This window comes from Sebastes umbrosus, chromosome 5 (genome assembly GCF_015220745.1).
Source record: "Sebastes umbrosus isolate fSebUmb1 chromosome 5, fSebUmb1.pri, whole genome shotgun sequence".
Taxonomy (NCBI): domain Eukaryota; kingdom Metazoa; phylum Chordata; class Actinopteri; order Perciformes; family Sebastidae; genus Sebastes; species Sebastes umbrosus.
In genome coordinates this window covers 24,806,037-24,824,195 of record NC_051273.1, presented here as the reverse complement: position 1 = coordinate 24,824,195, position 18,159 = coordinate 24,806,037, and the positions used below count along the sequence as shown (strand labels likewise).

The following is an 18,159-nucleotide window of genomic DNA, read 5'->3' as shown; positions in this document are numbered from 1 at the left end:
AATAATGTAAATTAAATACTGATGTCTGAACTGAAGGTCTCATTATTTCCTTAATTAAAGTTTATTTCCCAGAGTGCCCTCTCCGCTCTGACACAGATATAAGAAAAGCCATCAGTGTTTATTATTATAAAATGATCCTGCTATGTTTCTTCTTTGACAGTCAGCTTTAAACAGTACACAAAGTCATTGCGGCACCCGACTACGAGGGAGCGTCCGTACACCACCGGGGATGAAAACAGCTCCCCGGGTAGAGTGAACAAGGCCAGCATTTGTCCGCCCCGTCCATCCAGGATCCACACTGTGCCGTCTGTGGAGGCCAGAGCCACCAGAGTCCCCTTCCGGCCCACGATGGAGCCGTCAAACACACACGGACTGGAGTACACCTTCCCCGTGGTCTGGAAAGTCCAAACTAAAGAGCCGTCGGCGCCGTTCAAACAGTACAGGCAGCCGTCGTGTGATCCACACAGATACCGCTGCTGGTCTGGGGTGACGCACGGAGATGAGAAGACGGGTCCTTTTGTTAAAAACTGCCAAACCTGCAGAGAAACACATTTATAAATAGCTTTTGCTGAATTTGCAAACCTTAAAGGAACAGTTCACCCTTTAAGATTCAGTCCTGGCAACACCGAGCATGTAAAACGCTGTAACGCAGTCTACGTTGTGCCTCTCACCAGTGTCCCCGTGTCGCTGAAGCAGCAGATGTTTCCATCCACCGAGCCGATCGCCATCTGACCAGAGGAGGCGTTTGGCGATGAGAAGAACGGGACGTCTCGACAGTTCGACCACAGGACCTCTCCGCTGTCCTTGGACAGGAAAAAAGAACTTATCAATTATCTCAGAACGTCCCTCAGTGAACAACTTCAGTTTGGTGTTTTCTTTACTCACAGGGTTGAGACAGAGCAGGTGACCTCCCAGCGAAGCCGCGTACAGCCGTCTGAGGGAGGAGTGGAGGTACGGGGAGGAAAACACAGCTCCGCCTCCACAGTGACGCCGCCAAACACACTGCTGAACCTAAAAGAACACATTTACCACAGTTACGAGTTCAGATCACTTTCACTTTTTATTTATTCCCAGAGGAGAAACTTCTTATTAATCCTGTTTCCCCATCATCATTCCATCCATCCATCCATCCATTTTCTTCCGCTTATCCGGGGCTTATCGGGGTATTCGAGGCATCCCTCTCCCAGCAACGTTTTACAGCTCTTCCTGGGGAGGCGTTCCCAGACCAGACCAGATATATAATCTCTCCAGTGTGTTCTGGGTCTACCTCGGGGCCTCTTACCAGTTGGACGTGCCCGGAAAACCTCCAAAGGGAGGCGTCCAGGAGGAATCCTGATCAGATGTTGAACCACACCACAGCTGGCCCTTTTACACGCGAAGGAGCAGCGTCTCTACTCCGAGCTCCCTCCGGATGTCTGAGCTCCTCACCCTATCTCTAAGGCTGAGCCCAGCCACCCTACGAAGGAACCTCATTTTGGCAGCTTGTGTCCGCGATCTCGTTCTTTAGGTCACTACCCAAAGACCAGAGGTGAGGGTTGGAACGTAGATGCACCGGTAAATCAAGAGCTTTGCCTTCAAGCTCGCTCCCTCTTGACCACAACGATCCAGTACAGCGCCCGCAATAACTGCTGACTCCGCACCTCCCGCTCCATTTTACCCTCAAACGTGAACAAGACCCAGAGATACTTTAACTCCTTTGCTTGGGGCAGTGACTCGCTCCCCATCCGGAGGGCGCAGTCCACCGTTTTCCAGCAGCGCACCACGGCTTCAGACTTGGAGGTACTGACTCTCATCCCGACCGCTTCACACTCGGCTGCAAACCGCCCCAGTGCGTGCTGCAAGTCACGGTCTGATGACACAAACAGAACCACATCATCTGCAAAGAGCAGAGACGCAATTCTGAGGGCCCCAAACTGGCCACTCACCTTGAGATCCTGTTCATGAAAATCACTAACAGGATCGGTGACAAGAGACAACCCTACTCAGTACACTCGGCAAAGTTCCCCAACATGAAACAGCATAAAACACTGTCCACAAAACATGTAAAAGTGTCCCACCTTTGGGTCCAGGGCGTAGACATGCCCGTCATGTGAGCCCACCATCACCAGACCTGTGAGGGGATCCACAGCGGGACAGCTCTTCACGGCGTCTCCCGTCTCAAACATCCACCGCGTCTCTCCAGACGCAGCACACAGGAAATACACACAGCCATCGTAGCAACCTGGGAAAACAAAAATAAAAAAATATATAAATCCTAAAGGAAAATAATTCACACAGTGTGCCGATAGAGCTGATGCTGACCTACAACCACGAGGCTCCCGCAGTGAGACACCGCCGCCGAGGCTTCGATTCTGCCCCCGAGAACTCGCTCCCATAGAAGGCTGCCGGTGGTCAGGGCTAACGCCTGGATCCTGTGAGAGTGGGAGCCGATGAACACCGTTGCTTTACCCTCGTCTGACCTCACATCTGTCCTGTGTTGGATTAGAAGCACCGGGGAGGCGTCCACACATCTGCCTGTGTCTGAGGACCAGCTCAGACTGAGGCTCAGAACATCAGCTCTGTGTTTCTTACTGGAGTCCTTTTCTCCGAGTTCATCAGCCTGGACGTTTGGATTTCTGATTTCCATCACCTGACCTGCTCGTCTTATAACTTTACCAGCCCACGTCTCCCCCCGCGGCCTCTCTGCTGCTGTGCGTTCTCTCTTCGCTACCACAGACGGAGCGTCAGCGTGACGTTTCTTGGTTGGTGATGACTGGCTGTTCTCAAGTGTTACTCTCTCAACATGGCGCAGCACGTCAGAAAAGGTCCCGTCAAGTATAACCTCCAAAAGCTCCGGTGAGGTCGCTCCCACAGCAGCGAGGACGTCCTCACAGAGGTGCAGCGCCTTCAGAGAATCTCCTCCACTCAACAGGAAGTTGGATTCCTCGTCGATGGTCGCATCTTCAGGAAGACCGAGAGTTTCCTGTTGACAGGAAGTGGAGTATTTACATATACAGGCAACAAATGAAGTATTGAAATGTGGAGTTTTGTGTCCATACCTGCCAGAAGGACCGCAGAGTTTGCTTTAGTTTGGTGACATCTCCCCGTGAAGACTCTAAACGCCGTCTCTGTGTTTGATAGATCTTCATTAGTGCCTCCATGTCTACTTTGCCTGCCATGAAACAAACAGAAGGATAACTGTGATGCGTCATCGCCTCTCCTCGGAGGTGACTGTGCGTCCGATGCTCACCATGAGGAGTCAGGCTCAAGGCCGGGACCAGAACCAGCGAGTCGGGAACGCTGTAGGACGGCAGCAGCGGAGACAGCCGGTCCAGGATGAGTCTGCTCAGGTCTCCATCTGGAGAGGGGAGGTCTTCCCGATGCTCGGCCGAGGCTGTTTGTTCCGCGTGTTCCTGCGCAGATGTGAGAGGAGAAGCTGCTTTCTGGTCTCCAGATGTGGACGCCACGACGAAGGCGAGCAGTCGAAAGGTTTCATACAGACCCACGGCACAGGCCTCCACCTGAGGCAGACTGGATATGAGCTGGAGGAGATGAACCATTAATACTTCACCTTCAATTCCCCTAAAAAATGTAGAGGTTGCTTTGTTTACAGTCTCATCTTCTCAATGTTTAAAAAGAAAATGTTTAAAAAGATCATCAATATTTCTTTCTATAGTAAAAAAAGTCTGATTACGAAACAGAGATTTAAATGGGTGTTTGGTTCATTCATGTATTTATTTGAAAAAAAATAAAAATTCAAACAATATCTGCCTTAAAATATAAAGTGTATGCCAGATAATAACAAAAGGAAACCTTAATAATTTTGAGGATTTATGCCGGTTTAATGAGATGGACTAAGACGATTTTTACCGGTACCTACCAAGGTTATAATAGTTTCGAATTTTTACTAAGTTTCTATTTTAATTTATTTTTCACTTGTCAATTTCATTTTAGTTTTAGGCAGTTTTCAGAGTGTTTGCTAGTTTTACTTTCAGTTTTTCAGAAAGGTTTAGTTTATATATATTTAGTTTGTTTTATTATAATGTCTCAGAAGTATGTAGCTACATATACATACAGAATACATTATAAGAGAACTGTGTAGGAATCACCATAATGTTTAAATCTTTGTGCTACTTTAGTGAAGCAGTTGCAGCATAGCGCCATCTGCTGGAAGATCAAGTCTGTTCAGTTTCTGTGGTTTGATGGAAATTCATGCCGTCTCCTTTTTTTCTGTAGTGATATATTATAGTTAAACAAACTAAAACAAATGAATTTACATAAAATTGTATTAGTTTTTTAACCAGGAAATATTGTTTCAGTTTAGTTTTTCTTAAAGGATATTGTTTTTATTTAGTTTCAGTTTACTAAAAATATTTTTCACAACTTATTTTGTTTTCGTTTATGATAATAACCCTGTTCTGGACCAGAAATATGATTTCTTTTTTACCTTTTTGTACCTTGGAAATATTCACTAAAGGTTTCAGTAGAAGTGACACATGCCTTTTTGAAGACTTTTTTTCTCAATGGAGAAAATTATTTACACTTTTCCACTTTAAAAGGAGGAGATTTGTTTTGTTGGATTGGCGTTGTTATTTTTTTAAATCTCTATTATTTTTATTATTAAAAATGTTTTATTATAAATTATTACTATTTTTTTTATTAATTTATTTTTATTTTATTTTATTTATGTTTTTTGTGTATGTGAATATTGTATGTGTTTCATTATTTCATGTGTCTAGTGTGTTTCTAATTTTGGTGTCATTGCTGCCTTAAGTCTTATAACTATTAGTCTTATATTGGTTATTTCCTTTATTGTCGGGGGACAAAGAGAAGGGGGATAAATACTGGGAAACATGGGATTGTTATAATCATCTACTTTTCATTTTTGTCTTATTGTTTTAGTTCTGAACCCTTTTATATGCATTATGAACTGTACCTGTCTAATTTCCTTCTTTATTTTAAAGTATCTCTAAAACATCTCACCTGCTGCAGACTGTCCAGGTTGACCCGTTTCCCGTGGCGTTTAATGAGCCTGTCTCGCCGTCCCAGGTAGTACAGCTGAGTGTCTTTAACATCCACCCAGTCTCCAGTGGCTCTCATCGTCCCGGGGATGACGGTATCCTCATCGTCCAGGAGACACACTCTGTCCTCTCCACCTGCACCAGGGTTCATATGGATTTATGTGGATTTTATTCACAGGAATAAGATTTGCATGTATGTGTGTGTCAGTGAGGTCTTTCTCACCTATGAACACCTGTCCTTCACCCTCAGCAACAACGCGACCATGTTCGTCTCTAACTTCCACAATCGTGTCCATCAGAGGCGTCCCAAGAGGCACAAAAGACGGCGAGCTGAAAGGTGTGTTATGTTAGATCAAATGCAGCTTGTTTAATAAATAATTGTAAACAGGGTTCACTCACAGGTTGCTGGACTGCAGTAGAGACTCTGGTATTCTGTAGCAGCAGGCCCAGCAGGACACCTCAGTGATACCGTAGATATTGTAGATGTGGGTTCTGTTGTCCTCGTGCCTCCAGCTGCTCAGCAGAGCTGGCGAGGGGCAGGCCTCGCCACCCAGAGCCAACACCCGCAGCGAGGAGCCACACGACAACACTTCCTGTTTTAGGAGGCGGTGGCCGAAGCGGCTGAGCAGAGTCGGCGTGACCTGTGGAAACAAGAAAATGCCACATTATAGTGACCTGAACAGTGACTCAAAGCTGAATACAGTTTCTTTACACCTGCCTGCAGGACGGTCGTCTTGTGATCGTTGAACAGCAGTCGAGCCAGTCGACTCGGCATTTTCTTGATCACAGTCGGGACGATGAGGAGCTGAGCGCCAGACGATAAGGCCAGGAAGATATCCACCACAGAGGGGTCAAAGGTCAAGGGCGAGGCGAGGAAAACCACATCATCTGGACTCATCTGAAACAAAGATCTGAGCCAAGAGAGGTGACCTTTTGTATCAAAATAATGTTTTAGAGACCAAATAAAGGGACTATTTGTAACTTTTTACACGTATAAATCTACCGGGCCGGGATCCCATGCGCGCTCGCGTGTGGCCGGAGTCTCAGCTGCTTGCCTTCACTCACACAGCGCACGTTCTCGCTGTCTCGCTCCACCTCAAGACAGGCATGCGCGCTCACTACACACTGCAGAAGAGTTAGTTTAGCTCTGAGAATATCTAGTGAATGTACGGTGGACGTTAGTGCAGAAATAACTGCTGCAGCTCCTCCAGACCAACGGAGGTTTCCCGTGTCTTGTGAAGTGACGGGGCTCCGCAGCGAGTAACGTTATCATCTCTGACCGGGTGCCGGTGTCTCCCTGCGGGAGCAGTCAGGAGACGATAACGTTTCTCTTCCTGCTTCAACCCCGGCACCGACCCGCTTTTCCTGCTTCAGCCCCAGAGGCTGAGGCAGGAAAATCACCAGGATCAGCATTGATTCATGGAGAGACCTTCGTCTGGTCAGCTAACATTACTGCCAAGCAGCTGAAATATAGAGTGATATTTGTTTTTAGCTGACGTGTGTCACCTCACTGTTTTGAGCGATGCTCGTTCATGTCTATTTAGAGCGAGCAAGCGCGAGCCCGACGCTGACTTTCATTGAATTAACGGCCACAGGTGTCGCTGTTAACAAGCAATTCTGAAAGTTACAAATAGTCCCTTTAAGAGATAAATACTCACCTCAGATGTAGTATATTGGGGAGAATACACTTGTGAGGCACCCTCACTATCTTTGGAAGGCCAGTTGTTCCAGATGTGTGGAGCACATACGCCAAGTCTCCGGGCCCAGCCTCCTTTAAGAGACCAGCACCATCTGCTCTCTGAGCTCCGGTTTGTTCTGGTCCTCGTTGGCGCTCAGCGACGGGCAGCGGCTCCATTTGTATCAGGGTCAGTTTGAACTTCGGCAACACCGCGCACACCTGCACAGATGTGTGTTTGACGAGAGCCGTCTGGAACCGCTTGACGGGAGGAGGAAAGAAAATCTGAGTAAATATTCATACAAAGTCATTATCATTGTTGTGGTGTGTATATATTCATGAATTATTAAATGCTCAACCTGCAGGATGTCGGTCTTCACAGCGCAGTACTTGAGGCCACAGCGGTCCATGACTCTGGCGGTGAGGAGTCCTGGAGCTTCTGGGTCCAGAGGGACGTAGGCAGCAGGAGACTGAAGGATCCTGGCAACCAACACGGGACAGTTTATCATCCTTCATATCACACGGACCACTCAGCCAACACATTACTCACTGGATATGATATCAAAATGGTTTAGTCAAGTCAAGTTTATTATTGTAGCACATTATTTACAACAGGCGAAGAGTCAATGGGCTTCAAAATATAAATTAGAAAAGGCAAAGATCGTACATGACAAGACACATAGGATAAGAACATATTAGATAAGAAGGTATTACATATATAAAAACATATAAGATTTATCTTACATGTTCTTATCTTGTTTTTATATGTAATACCTTCTCATCTTTTATATATTTTTAAACTTATCTTATATGTTTTTTATTTATGTAATACCTTCTTATCTTATATGTTTTTTATCTTATCTTACATGAATAAAAAACATATAAGATAAAATAAAAAAAACATGTAAGTTAAGAAGGTATTACATAAATAAAAAACATATAATACCTTCTTATTTTATGTTTTTTATCTTATCTTATATGTTTTTATTCATGTAATACCTTCTTATTTTATATGTTTTTTATCTTATCTTATCTTCTATGTTTTTATTTATGTAATACCTTCTTATCATATGTTTTTTTTATCTTATCGTATATGTTTTTATTTATGTGATACCTTCTTATCTTATATGTTGTTATCTTATATGTTTATAGTCATGTAATACCTTCTTATCTTACCTTTTTTTAAATCTTAGTTTATATGTTTTTATTTATGTAATACCTTCTTATCTTGTTGTATGTTTTATATGCCTGTATGTTTTAGAAGGTATTACATATACATAAAAACATTTAACATAAAAACATTTAAGATAAAAACATGTAAGATAAGAAGGTATTATTTATTATTATGCTAAAATAAAAGTTTGACCCGTTAACCACACACTTTAAACCTAAACTAAAAACATGTTTTTAGTCACACTGTTGTAGAAAAGACAGTGTCTGTTGTTGTGCTGTTGTTTAGGCCACACATTCACATACAGTGTATAATGCTGCTCTACAGAGAGCTGCTTCAACTGTCTAACTTATTTTATTTATTTTTATTCATGTAATACCTTCTTATCTTATATGTTTTTTATCTTATATGTTTTTTATGATCTTATATGTTTTTTATTCATGTAATACCTTCTTAACTTATATGTTGTTATCTTATATATTTTTATTCATGTAATACAGAAACATATAAGATAAGATAAAAAAACATATAAGATAAGATAAAAAAACATATAAGATAAGAAGGTATTACATGAATAAAAAACATATAAGATAAAAAAACATATAAGATAAGGTATTACATGAATAAAAAACATATAAGATAAGAATGTATTACATGATTGAAAAACATATAAGATAAGATTAAAAAAACATATAAGATAAGAAGGTATTGAATAAAAAACATATAAGATAAAATAAAAACATATAAGATAAGAAGGTATTGAATAAAAAACATATAAGATAAAAAAAACATATAAGATAAGAAGGTATTACATGAATAAAAAACATATAAGATAAGAATGTATTACATGATTAAAAAACATATAAGATAAGATTAAAAAAAACATATAAGATAAGAAGGTATTGAATAAAAAACATATAAGATAAAAAAAAACATATAAGATAAGGTATTACATGAATAAAAAAACATATAAGATGAGAATGTATTACATGATTAAAAAACATATAAGATAAGATTAAAAAAACATATAAGATAAGAAGGTATTGAATAAAAAACATATAAGATAAAATAAAAACATATAAGATAAGGTATTACATGAATAAAAAACATATAAGATAAAATAAAAACATATAAGATAAGAAGGTATTGAATAAAAAACATATAAGATAAAATAAAAACATATAAGATAAAATAAAAACATATAAGATAAGGTATTACATGAATAAAAAACATATAAGATAAAAAAAAAACATATAAGATAAGAAGGTATTACATGAATAAAAAACATATAAGATAAAATAAAAACATATAAGATAAGAAGGTATTACATGAATAAAAAACATATAAGATAAAATAAAAACATATAAGATAAGAAGGTATTACATGAATAAAAAACATATAAGATAAAATAAAAGCATATAAGATAAGAAGGTATTGAATAAAAAACATATAAGATAAAATAAAAAAGCATATAAGATAAGAAGGTATTACATGAATAAAAAACATATAAGATAAAATAAAACCATATAAGATAAGAAGGTATTACATGAATACAGTGTAAACAGTTATACTGGTCATTTGACATGTGGATATAAACTCTGACAGGTTGACAACAACAACATCACTGAACTCACCCCAGAATCCAGACAGGAATGAACAGATCATCTGAACAGTAGAGACCGATCACTCCGTTATTATTAGGAGAGCAGGTCTGTTGTAGAGTATGAGACAGTTCAGCGGCCAGCTGGAGCAGCTCTCTGTAGAGCAGCAGAGACACCGGAGGACTACCGGACACCGACCCGCCGTCATATCTCACCGCTACTCTGTCGGAGTGCAGCGAGGCAGCGGCGGCTACCAGCTCCTGCAGCGTCCGAGCCTCCATCACTTATAAATCATGTTAATGTGTTGAATAATTCAGAGGAATGAGGGTTTTGTTTTGGATGGAAGAGACAGACTCTGGAAACAGGTTACTGTCTGTCGCGTTAAGATGATAGTGATGTGTCGGTCCAGAACGAGCCGGTTCAAAGAGCCGGCTCTTTTAAGTGAACGACAAGAGCCGTTTTTTTTTTTTTCTTTAAAGGGATTGTTTGTAACTTTCAGAAATGCTTGTTAACACCGACACCTGTGGCCGTTAGGTCAACGAAAGTCAGCGTCCTGTTGCTCGCGCTTGCTTGATCTACATAGACATGAAGGAGCATCGCTCAAAACAGCGAGGCGACATACGCCAGCTAAAACCACAATATCACTCTATATTTCACCTGCTTGGCAGTAATGTTAGCTGATCAGACGAAGGTCTCTCCATGAATCAATGCTGATCCTAGTGTTGGCTTTTCCTGCCTAAGCCTCCCAACCGCGGCCGGAGGGAACAGGGGAGACACTGGAGTTTTGGTCGGAGACGATAACGTTTCTCTCTGCGGAGCCCCGTCACTTCACAAGACACGGAAAACCTCTGTTGGTCTGGACGAGCTGCAGCAGTTATTTCTGCACAAACGTCCACTGTACATTCACTAGATATTCTCAGAGCTAAACTTACTCTTCTGCAGTGTGGAGTGTGCGCACATGAACGTGTAGAGGTGGAGCGAGAACACGCGCGCTGTGTGAGTGAAGGCAGGCAGAGGAGCAGAGACTCCGGCCACACGGGAGCGCACATATGCGAGCGTGCATGTGAAACCGACCCGGTAGATTTATACGTGTAAACGGTTCCTTTAATTAATTCAAGGCAGAAAGATAGGACGATTTTCTCCGCGCCACGGGCACTCCATGCACCAACTGTGACTGAATGTTGTGTTAATGACGTCCGTGCGACCAATCAGGTGATGACAGACAAGGATCATGCCATCAAGCAGGGAGGGGCGGAGGGGGGAAAGAAAGAGAGAAGTGCGGTGCGCAAATAGCAGACAAGATGAGTGACAGTCGGAAACGAAGCAGCATGTAAAATTATGATATTCTGGAAATTATAAGGTTTAGTATAATTATATTGAATAATTTAAGTGATATATCTGCACACATACTAATCATTTGTCAAATCAGCTAAAGCTAAATTTGGTTGAAATATATAAAGGTAGAAGTGGTAAAAACGAAGAGCCGTTTGGGAGCCGAAAGAGACGGCTCTTCTTGGTGAGCTGAGCTAAATGATCCGGCTCATTAACAAGAGCCCGAATTCCCATCGCTAGAAGATGACGTCTCGCGTATGGCTGATTCAAATGTTGCTGGTATAGTCGGTCATCTTGGTATCAGGACTACTGACTTACCGTGATCAGTCATAATAACAACAATAACCTTGTGGAGCTATTTTTTATTATATTAATTTGTCTAAACATATTGGCGTTGTGTTTTGGTGTGTAACATTAAAAAAAAATCAAACGTTGGTAGGCTATTTGGACTTTCAATTGCAGATGTATTCCAGAGCGCTATTTTGGAAAGCATGATTTCCCAGTAACAGTGAAGGCAACTCTGACCAATCAGCGGGCTCTATTTTGTGGAGACATAATTTTAAACCAGAGCGGCGGTTAGCTGCTTTTATCATCTATTAATATCCATAACGTGTTTATATCTGCAACATGGACGTGTTGTCAGAGAAAGAACTGACTAAGAACATCTTTAACTACAAAAGCTCACTAGAACGAATCATAGACAAGGTGAGTTAACGAGGCTATCGGTGCTAACGGTTAGTTAGCGTTAGCACGAAGCTAAGTAGCATAGCTATCTAACGCTAGCTGTCAGCTAACTACACTTAGCTACTCAGATAACAGTATGTAGTTACCTGTTATCTACATTACCTACCAGCTTACTACACCTATTGAGATCACTACTTCAAATACTGTTCTTTCAATTAACAACTACCAAGTGCTGTTTACTAGTTACTTTCTGAATGAGATATAAGCTAAACATTTACACTTTATAGTAAATAAGTCAGGCTAGTCTTTATCTGTTGACACTGTTTCTTTAGTCAATCTGAAACTTGACAGTGTTAATTATGAAGATGTGTTTTTAACGTTTCCTCTGCTCTTCTCTCTCAACAGTATTCAAAGCTTCAGTACCTGGATGGAGGAGTGGAGGTGGACCTCGACTGCACCAAAACACAAAGTAAGTAGATTACTAAGCTATTATAACATTTAGTTTAACGCAACAAACTGTGCTGTAACAAAACATAATAGAATAGAAAGCTTTATTGTCATTATTGTATTAAATACAACGAGATTCACAGTTTCCACTTCTGGTCAGTGCTTTAAAACAAATACTTGACACAAGACTAAACCAGGAAGATAAAACATATAACAGGTAAAACACACACACAGTTATAATAAGACAAATAAAACAGGTAAAGTATATGTATTAAATAAATATAAACAGAAGTGTTACATTAGAAGTATAACATATAAAAATAGATGTAATTTTAAACACTGGTAATTGCACTTGTAAAATAGGTAGGGTAGATGTAATAAATAAAATGTAAACAAAGGTAGTTGCACTTGAGGTGTATATTGCATCAATATATATATTGTACAGACAAATGTATTTCACATTCAGTGCATTATTATTGCACATATTTATTGTTTGTTTTTAACATTAACAGAAACCGTAACAGTGCTGTCATGCGGATGTCAGTAAAGTTAGTAATTTATTTTTTGAATTAGGGGTGTAATTAACGATTATTTACATTATCGATTGATTATTTTCTCGATTAATATAAGAAATTAAATTATATAAAATGTCAGAAAATAGTGTAAATGTCCATCACAGTCTCTCAAAGTCCAGGGATGTCTTTAAATGTGTTGTTTTGTCAGTACAAACCCCAAAGATATTCAGTTTAATATGATATTAAATATATATATAAAAAATCTTAATATTTCATCTTTTAAATCACTTCTCAAAATTCATCTTTATTAATGCAAGCACATAATTATTTTTTATTTTGTTTTATTTCCAACGTGTGTGTGTCCAACATTTATTATATATATATATATATATATATCTGCTGTATATGTTTTTTTATATTTTATAACGTTGTTTTGAAAGTTGCTGTATAAATTAAGTTTATTTTTATTATTATTATTATTATTATTATTATTATTATTATATTTGAGAGGCTGAAAACAACATTTTCTTCCATTATTTGTATGTTGATCGTTTAGACAACTAATCATTGAAGCTCTAAAATAAATAAATAAATAAATAAATAATAATAGCCTTAAAGGTACAAAAAAAAAATGATTGACCAAAAAGGTGTAGGCTCAAGTTTATTATATCTACATGGCTTATTCTAATAGGCCGCCCTTTCACTGCTAGGTTGAGGCTATACAAAAAACAAAAATGTTTCATACACAATAATCATAACTCAGTTTTATATTTGTTTACCAACTTATTTTTAAACATTTTCTTTGTATTTGTCCTACTGTTGTTGTTTTAAACATACCTATTACAGATTAATTAAGTCCCAGCTGTACTATGTTGTTTTTATTCAACTAACCAGTCAGTGATTTGTCTCAGTGTCTGCGTTTCAGTAGTTGTCATGGGTTCTGGTCTCATTGTGTATCTTTTCTGTCTTGATGAAGCACTTGAACGTTACATGAAGCAGTCGAAAGCAGAGCTGAGCAAGCTGGAATCAAAGGTTTGAGTGGCTACGAACATATGACACAAAATACAATGACCTTTATTCATGACTGCGAGTCCTCAGTGAAATCAGATATTAGATGTTTGTACAGCAATTACAATCAAACACTTCTCTCCTCAGAGCGTGACAGATTTGAGAGAGGAGTCGATAAGAGGTAAGCATCCATAACCTAAAACAAGAACATCAATTTACAGAGATGTTTATAAATTGTATTTTTATTATTAATCTGATTCCTTTGATATTTCTTCCACCATAGCCCAGGACATTACAAGCGACACTCAGGTAAATGCACTGCGTTTATTTCAACAGTTCTGTTTTGAATATCTAGTATATCTTAAATTCTTGCATGTATATTGAACAAACTTAATAGATCCCACTTGTCAATTTACACTGTGGTTATACAGTATATTGTATGTGATGCACATATTTGTACATATTTCTAATTTTATTATTTATTTATATGACTCTACATATATTGTAGCATTATGTACATAATTAACATTTGACATACTCCTTTATTTCTATTTTTCTTATATTTCTTTATGCTTGTATATAAAAGCAACTGTAACATCCCAATTTCCCCCCGGGTATTACTAAAGTATTTCTGATTCTGATTTATTTTCAACAGTTGGATTTCACGTATCAAGATAGCGGAGCTGATGAGACTTGTGTTTCCACTGCCCAACTGTATGTGGAGGATGATGGTAAGAGGGGAACGCATTACAGGCAAACTTTTTAAACACAACGTGGAAGGACAAGCAATTGAAATGTGTGTCTATTTTTAGGTGATGTTTCTTCTCCCCTTTTGTATCCTACAGGGACGGTTTCAAATGACATGACCCTGACTGTGAGCTCACTGGACGAGAGTCAGAGGAACATTTCTGAGATGGAGGTCCAGCCTGAAGACCAAGACGAGGAGCTGGAAATGAGTCTGAGGAGTCACGGCAGCAGCTCTCTGGTGGAGCTCTACCCCAGCATGATCAGTCGAATAGGGAGGGCCTGGCATCGGCAGCATGTCTCTGAGGCCGCCGACTCAGTGCTGAGGAGGTACCGCAGGTGGCGACAGCAGTCAAACAGGAGCAACCTCAGCAACACCTTCGATGTCACGCTGAGACATGCCAGGAGAAACCCACAAAACATGACCAGTCAGACGCTGCTCGAGGAAAACGCCAGCAGCCCCGTGAAAAGGCAGCTCATGGGGACTGAAACCAGCCCTCGGTCTCCTTTGAGGACAGTAACCAATACGCAGGATTGGCGAGAACAGCAGCAGTCTCCTGGGAGGGTGAGACGGGAGCAGCCCGTCCTCGTGATGGACTTATCTGATCCGTCTGAGCCAAAAGAGAGCTATCTGAACGAGACCTTCACTGTGTGTGAAGTATCCCGGCTGGAAGAACAGCCCTCCACTTACACATTCAGTCCTTCACGATCCACCACAAAGGTATCCTTGGACCAGTCTCTCAGGTCTAGAAGGCTCTCCCTCACTGTACACTCACTGCAGACTGACGGCTGCTCCACGTACGCATCGGAGACCGTTAGAGAGAGACCAGACATCTACGGCTCCCCAGTCAGGCCCGTACAAGCGAGGATGATGTCGTCCAACCTCAGTAGGTCACCTATTGGCTTTTCCAGAAGCCCCAAAGCACATTCAGTGGAGAGCTTTTCCAGAGAGCCTACAAGGTCCAGATTAATGTCCACCTCTCCACAGAAGGCACTGAGGATGCTTCACCCTCAAGACTCCCATCACTCCCTACGTTCACCTCAGTCAGCCACGGCAGCGGAAGGTCGCCACAGGCTCCGGCGCCACCTTTCCTTCGACTCCTCCCTGCCGTTCGTCTCTTACTCCCCAAAGAAGCTTGACGAGGACTTTCTAAGGCTCTACCACAAGTCTGTGTGTCAGAACAAATCCTCTTTCTTCAACAGGCTTCCCTGCCGTCTCTGTGCTAGAAGCACCGAGGCCAGCAGAAGCGCCGAGGCCAGCAGAAGCCCCTCTTCTTCAGCTCTGGCAGCCCTCGCCCTGTCGCCCCACCGCTCCCTCCTCAGGAAACGCCACAGGGAGTTAGAGTGGGACAGCCGACCCCAGTCCAAACGCTACAGGGACGGGTACTGTCTGTCCTCCCCAGGGTCCATACGCCACGGGAAAGAGATGCTGAGGCACCGTTTCTCTCCGTCTAAATACGAGCAGTCTCATGATGGCCTCTCCTATAGCCTCGCTAAACCTGCCATGTTTCAAAGATTCAACACCCAGCGGCGCTCAGCAGACGAACATCTGGAAGCCTGGATGAGTCCGCGCCGCCGTGTGTCTGCAGCTGATTTCTCTGGCACGGGTGAGCCTCTTCTGTAATTATGCCGAATACTTTATTTAGGGCTTCAGAGCTTCGGTGAGAAATATTTGAACGTATTCGAAGCTTCGCGGCGCAGCAGGCTGACATGTTCTTCTCTCCATCTGTCTCCACCTCCCCCGTTTCAGTGCCGCTGCCGCATTTCTGTACACACACACCTCTACACACAACAAACCGCGATATCCGTCTGAGAATAACTAATAATAATTAATGTTGAATGAATATGAATAATATTATGGGATTATTCCTTATTTCATGGGCTATTTTGGGATTTATATATATGTATATATATAAAAACATAAACAAAAAACGAAGCATTCGAATACTGATTTTGGAGGTCGATTACCATGGCAACGGTCGAAGCATTCGGGTCAGCCCTATCCAGAAGTCTTTATTTACGTCCTGTCTGCTGTTTAAATTAAATACTTCACCCCCAGAATGACCATTTGTATATCAATTATTCACCACGTGTTACATTGAATTCTTGAAGAAAACTTCTCTCTCTTGATTAATCCGTTGATTATTTTCTTGATTAGTTGTTTGGTCTATAAAATGTCAGAAAATGGTGAATAATGTCGATCAGTGTTTTTCCCAATGCACAAGATGACGTCCTCAAATGTCTTGTTTTGTCCACAACTCAAACATATTCAGTTAACTGTCATAGGAGTCAAGAAGCCAGATAATATTCACATTTAAGAAGCTGGAATCAGAGAATTTAGACCTTTTTTTTTTTCTTAAAAAATTACTCAAACCGATTAATTTAATAGTTGGCAATTAATCGATTAACTTTTTTCAGCTCGAGTTCCGGTTTAACAACAGCGAAACTATCAAAACAACCGGTTACTCGAAGTGTTTTAAATAGTGAGGTTCTAGCAAAGATACAGGTGTTTGGGAAGTAGTGAGCGTACGACTAGATAAATGAGACTTGGATTATACTGCACCAGTTGTGTGAGAGTCTAATGGATGTTTTTACTTCAGTTCATCAAGACCTTTTGCAATTTTTTGATTCTCCGTTCACCGTGGAGGCATGAGAGAAAAACAAAGTTTTCTTCAAGAATTCAAGGTAACACGGGTTGAGTATCTGATATAAAAACGGTCACTGTGTGGGTGAAGTATCCCTTTAAGCTGTTTGAGTAAGTGTTGATTCCTTTACTCATTGTTACGCTTCATTCAACAGGAAGTTCCCTTGAGAGCAGGATGACCAACGGCTTCTCCCCGAGGTGATTATAATGAATTCCTATTATCTGTGCAATGTTTGTTTTCTGGCCTCATTTGTTCTCATAATCTTCTTCTTTTCTTGTGCAGAAAATGGTGAACAGGGATGACACCGGCCGGCTCACAGAAGGATAACTACAACAAATGTCAGTGTGAAAAGTATTGTGTGAAGTTTCTGATAGAAATACTGGTGAAAATCAGATAACGTGACTGTAACTGTTGAATGCTAATCTTTTTAATCTTTGTGCTATGGTAAATAAAGCCTCATGATTTTTTCTTTATCTGTTCATTATTAAAAATAAAATGTCAAAATGCAGCTTCTGAAAAAAGAAAGAGATTAAGTACTTCATTGCATTGTTATTCCGTTTATTATTAAACTTTTCCATTATATTCATGCAAGTTTGAAAGTTAAGAAAACAAAATATCCAACAGTCAAGACCCGAAAAACAAAAGAGCATAAAGGTTCATTTTAAGGTAAAAGGTAGAAAAGTAAACGTGATAAAGAAAAAACTAAGACAATTCAACGTTTTGGTCACGAGTATTGTGCGCTTTCCTGACATGGCATCTAATGCTCCGGTTTTCTCAAGGCGTGGAAAACTTTTCTGAAAGAGACATTTACATGGTAACAGTCAAAAACAAACTAAAGCATCAGTGTGATCAGATGTGCACCTGTAATCACACTGTAGAGACAGTGTGATCAGGATGTAGTAAATAGACTTCTGTAACCGCTGGGTGTCCTCTAAAGTAACAACTCAACTTAAAGGGATAGTTTGGGTGTTTTGAAGTGAGGTTGTATGAGGTACTTATCCATAGTCAGTGTATTACCTACAGTAATTACCTACAAATCAATATCAGTTTAAGTGTACGCTATAGCTAGAATATTTTCCACACTCTACCTCGCTGTCAGACAGCCCTTTCTGATGGGAACTGAAGCCGTTATCTATGCTCTCTTCAAAGCCACCAGACTCCATTGACAAAAACGGTAATTTTACCTCTCAGAACACAGGGGAGTTGCTGGTCTACCACTGCCTCGATCAGTTAGTTTGTTTGTGTTATTGTGTGACTTTGGTGAATCCGAACTAACCTTTTAAAAACACCAAAGTCACACAAACAAACTAACTGATTGAGGCAGCGGTAGACCAGCA

The 18,159-nt window shown here is 40.6% G+C and overlaps 2 protein-coding genes across 4 annotated transcripts; one reads left to right on the top strand and one right to left on the bottom strand.

Annotated features, from left to right (window-relative positions):
* Positions 1-37: 37 nt before the first annotated feature.
* Positions 38-9,833, bottom strand: aasdh (aminoadipate-semialdehyde dehydrogenase). Of its 2 annotated transcripts, none has more exons than XM_037771210.1 (14): positions 9,481-9,833; positions 7,035-7,155; positions 6,659-6,936; positions 5,719-5,911; positions 5,400-5,641; positions 5,224-5,330; positions 4,963-5,135; positions 3,230-3,521; positions 3,039-3,151; positions 2,302-2,962; positions 2,058-2,221; positions 886-1,011; positions 672-803; positions 38-536 (listed from the first exon to the last, which is right to left on the bottom strand). In XM_037771210.1, exons 1-14 carry the CDS (start codon positions 9,726-9,728, stop codon positions 141-143), a joined length of 3,246 nt encoding a protein of 1,081 aa, XP_037627138.1. In that variant the 5' UTR covers positions 9,729-9,833; the 3' UTR covers positions 38-140. The 2 variants fall into 2 exon arrangements, with proteins under 2 accessions (XP_037627138.1, XP_037627139.1); XM_037771211.1 differs by having other exon boundaries at positions 217-536; positions 672-798.
* A 1,449-nt stretch (positions 9,834-11,282) lies between these two features.
* si:dkeyp-117h8.4 (uncharacterized protein LOC572032 homolog) lies at positions 11,283-17,347 on the top strand. Of its 2 annotated transcripts, none has more exons than XM_037771251.1 (9): positions 11,283-11,484; positions 11,869-11,932; positions 13,402-13,457; positions 13,581-13,614; positions 13,717-13,742; positions 14,089-14,164; positions 14,246-15,784; positions 16,977-17,019; positions 17,105-17,347. In XM_037771251.1, the coding sequence occupies exons 1-9, from the start codon at positions 11,407-11,409 to the stop codon at positions 17,112-17,114; spliced, it is 1,926 nt and encodes a 641-aa protein (XP_037627179.1). In that variant the 5' UTR covers positions 11,283-11,406; the 3' UTR covers positions 17,115-17,347. The 2 variants fall into 2 exon arrangements, with proteins under 2 accessions (XP_037627179.1, XP_037627180.1); XM_037771252.1 differs by having other exon boundaries at positions 11,284-11,484; positions 14,279-15,784.
* Positions 17,348-18,159: the final 812 nt, after the last annotated feature.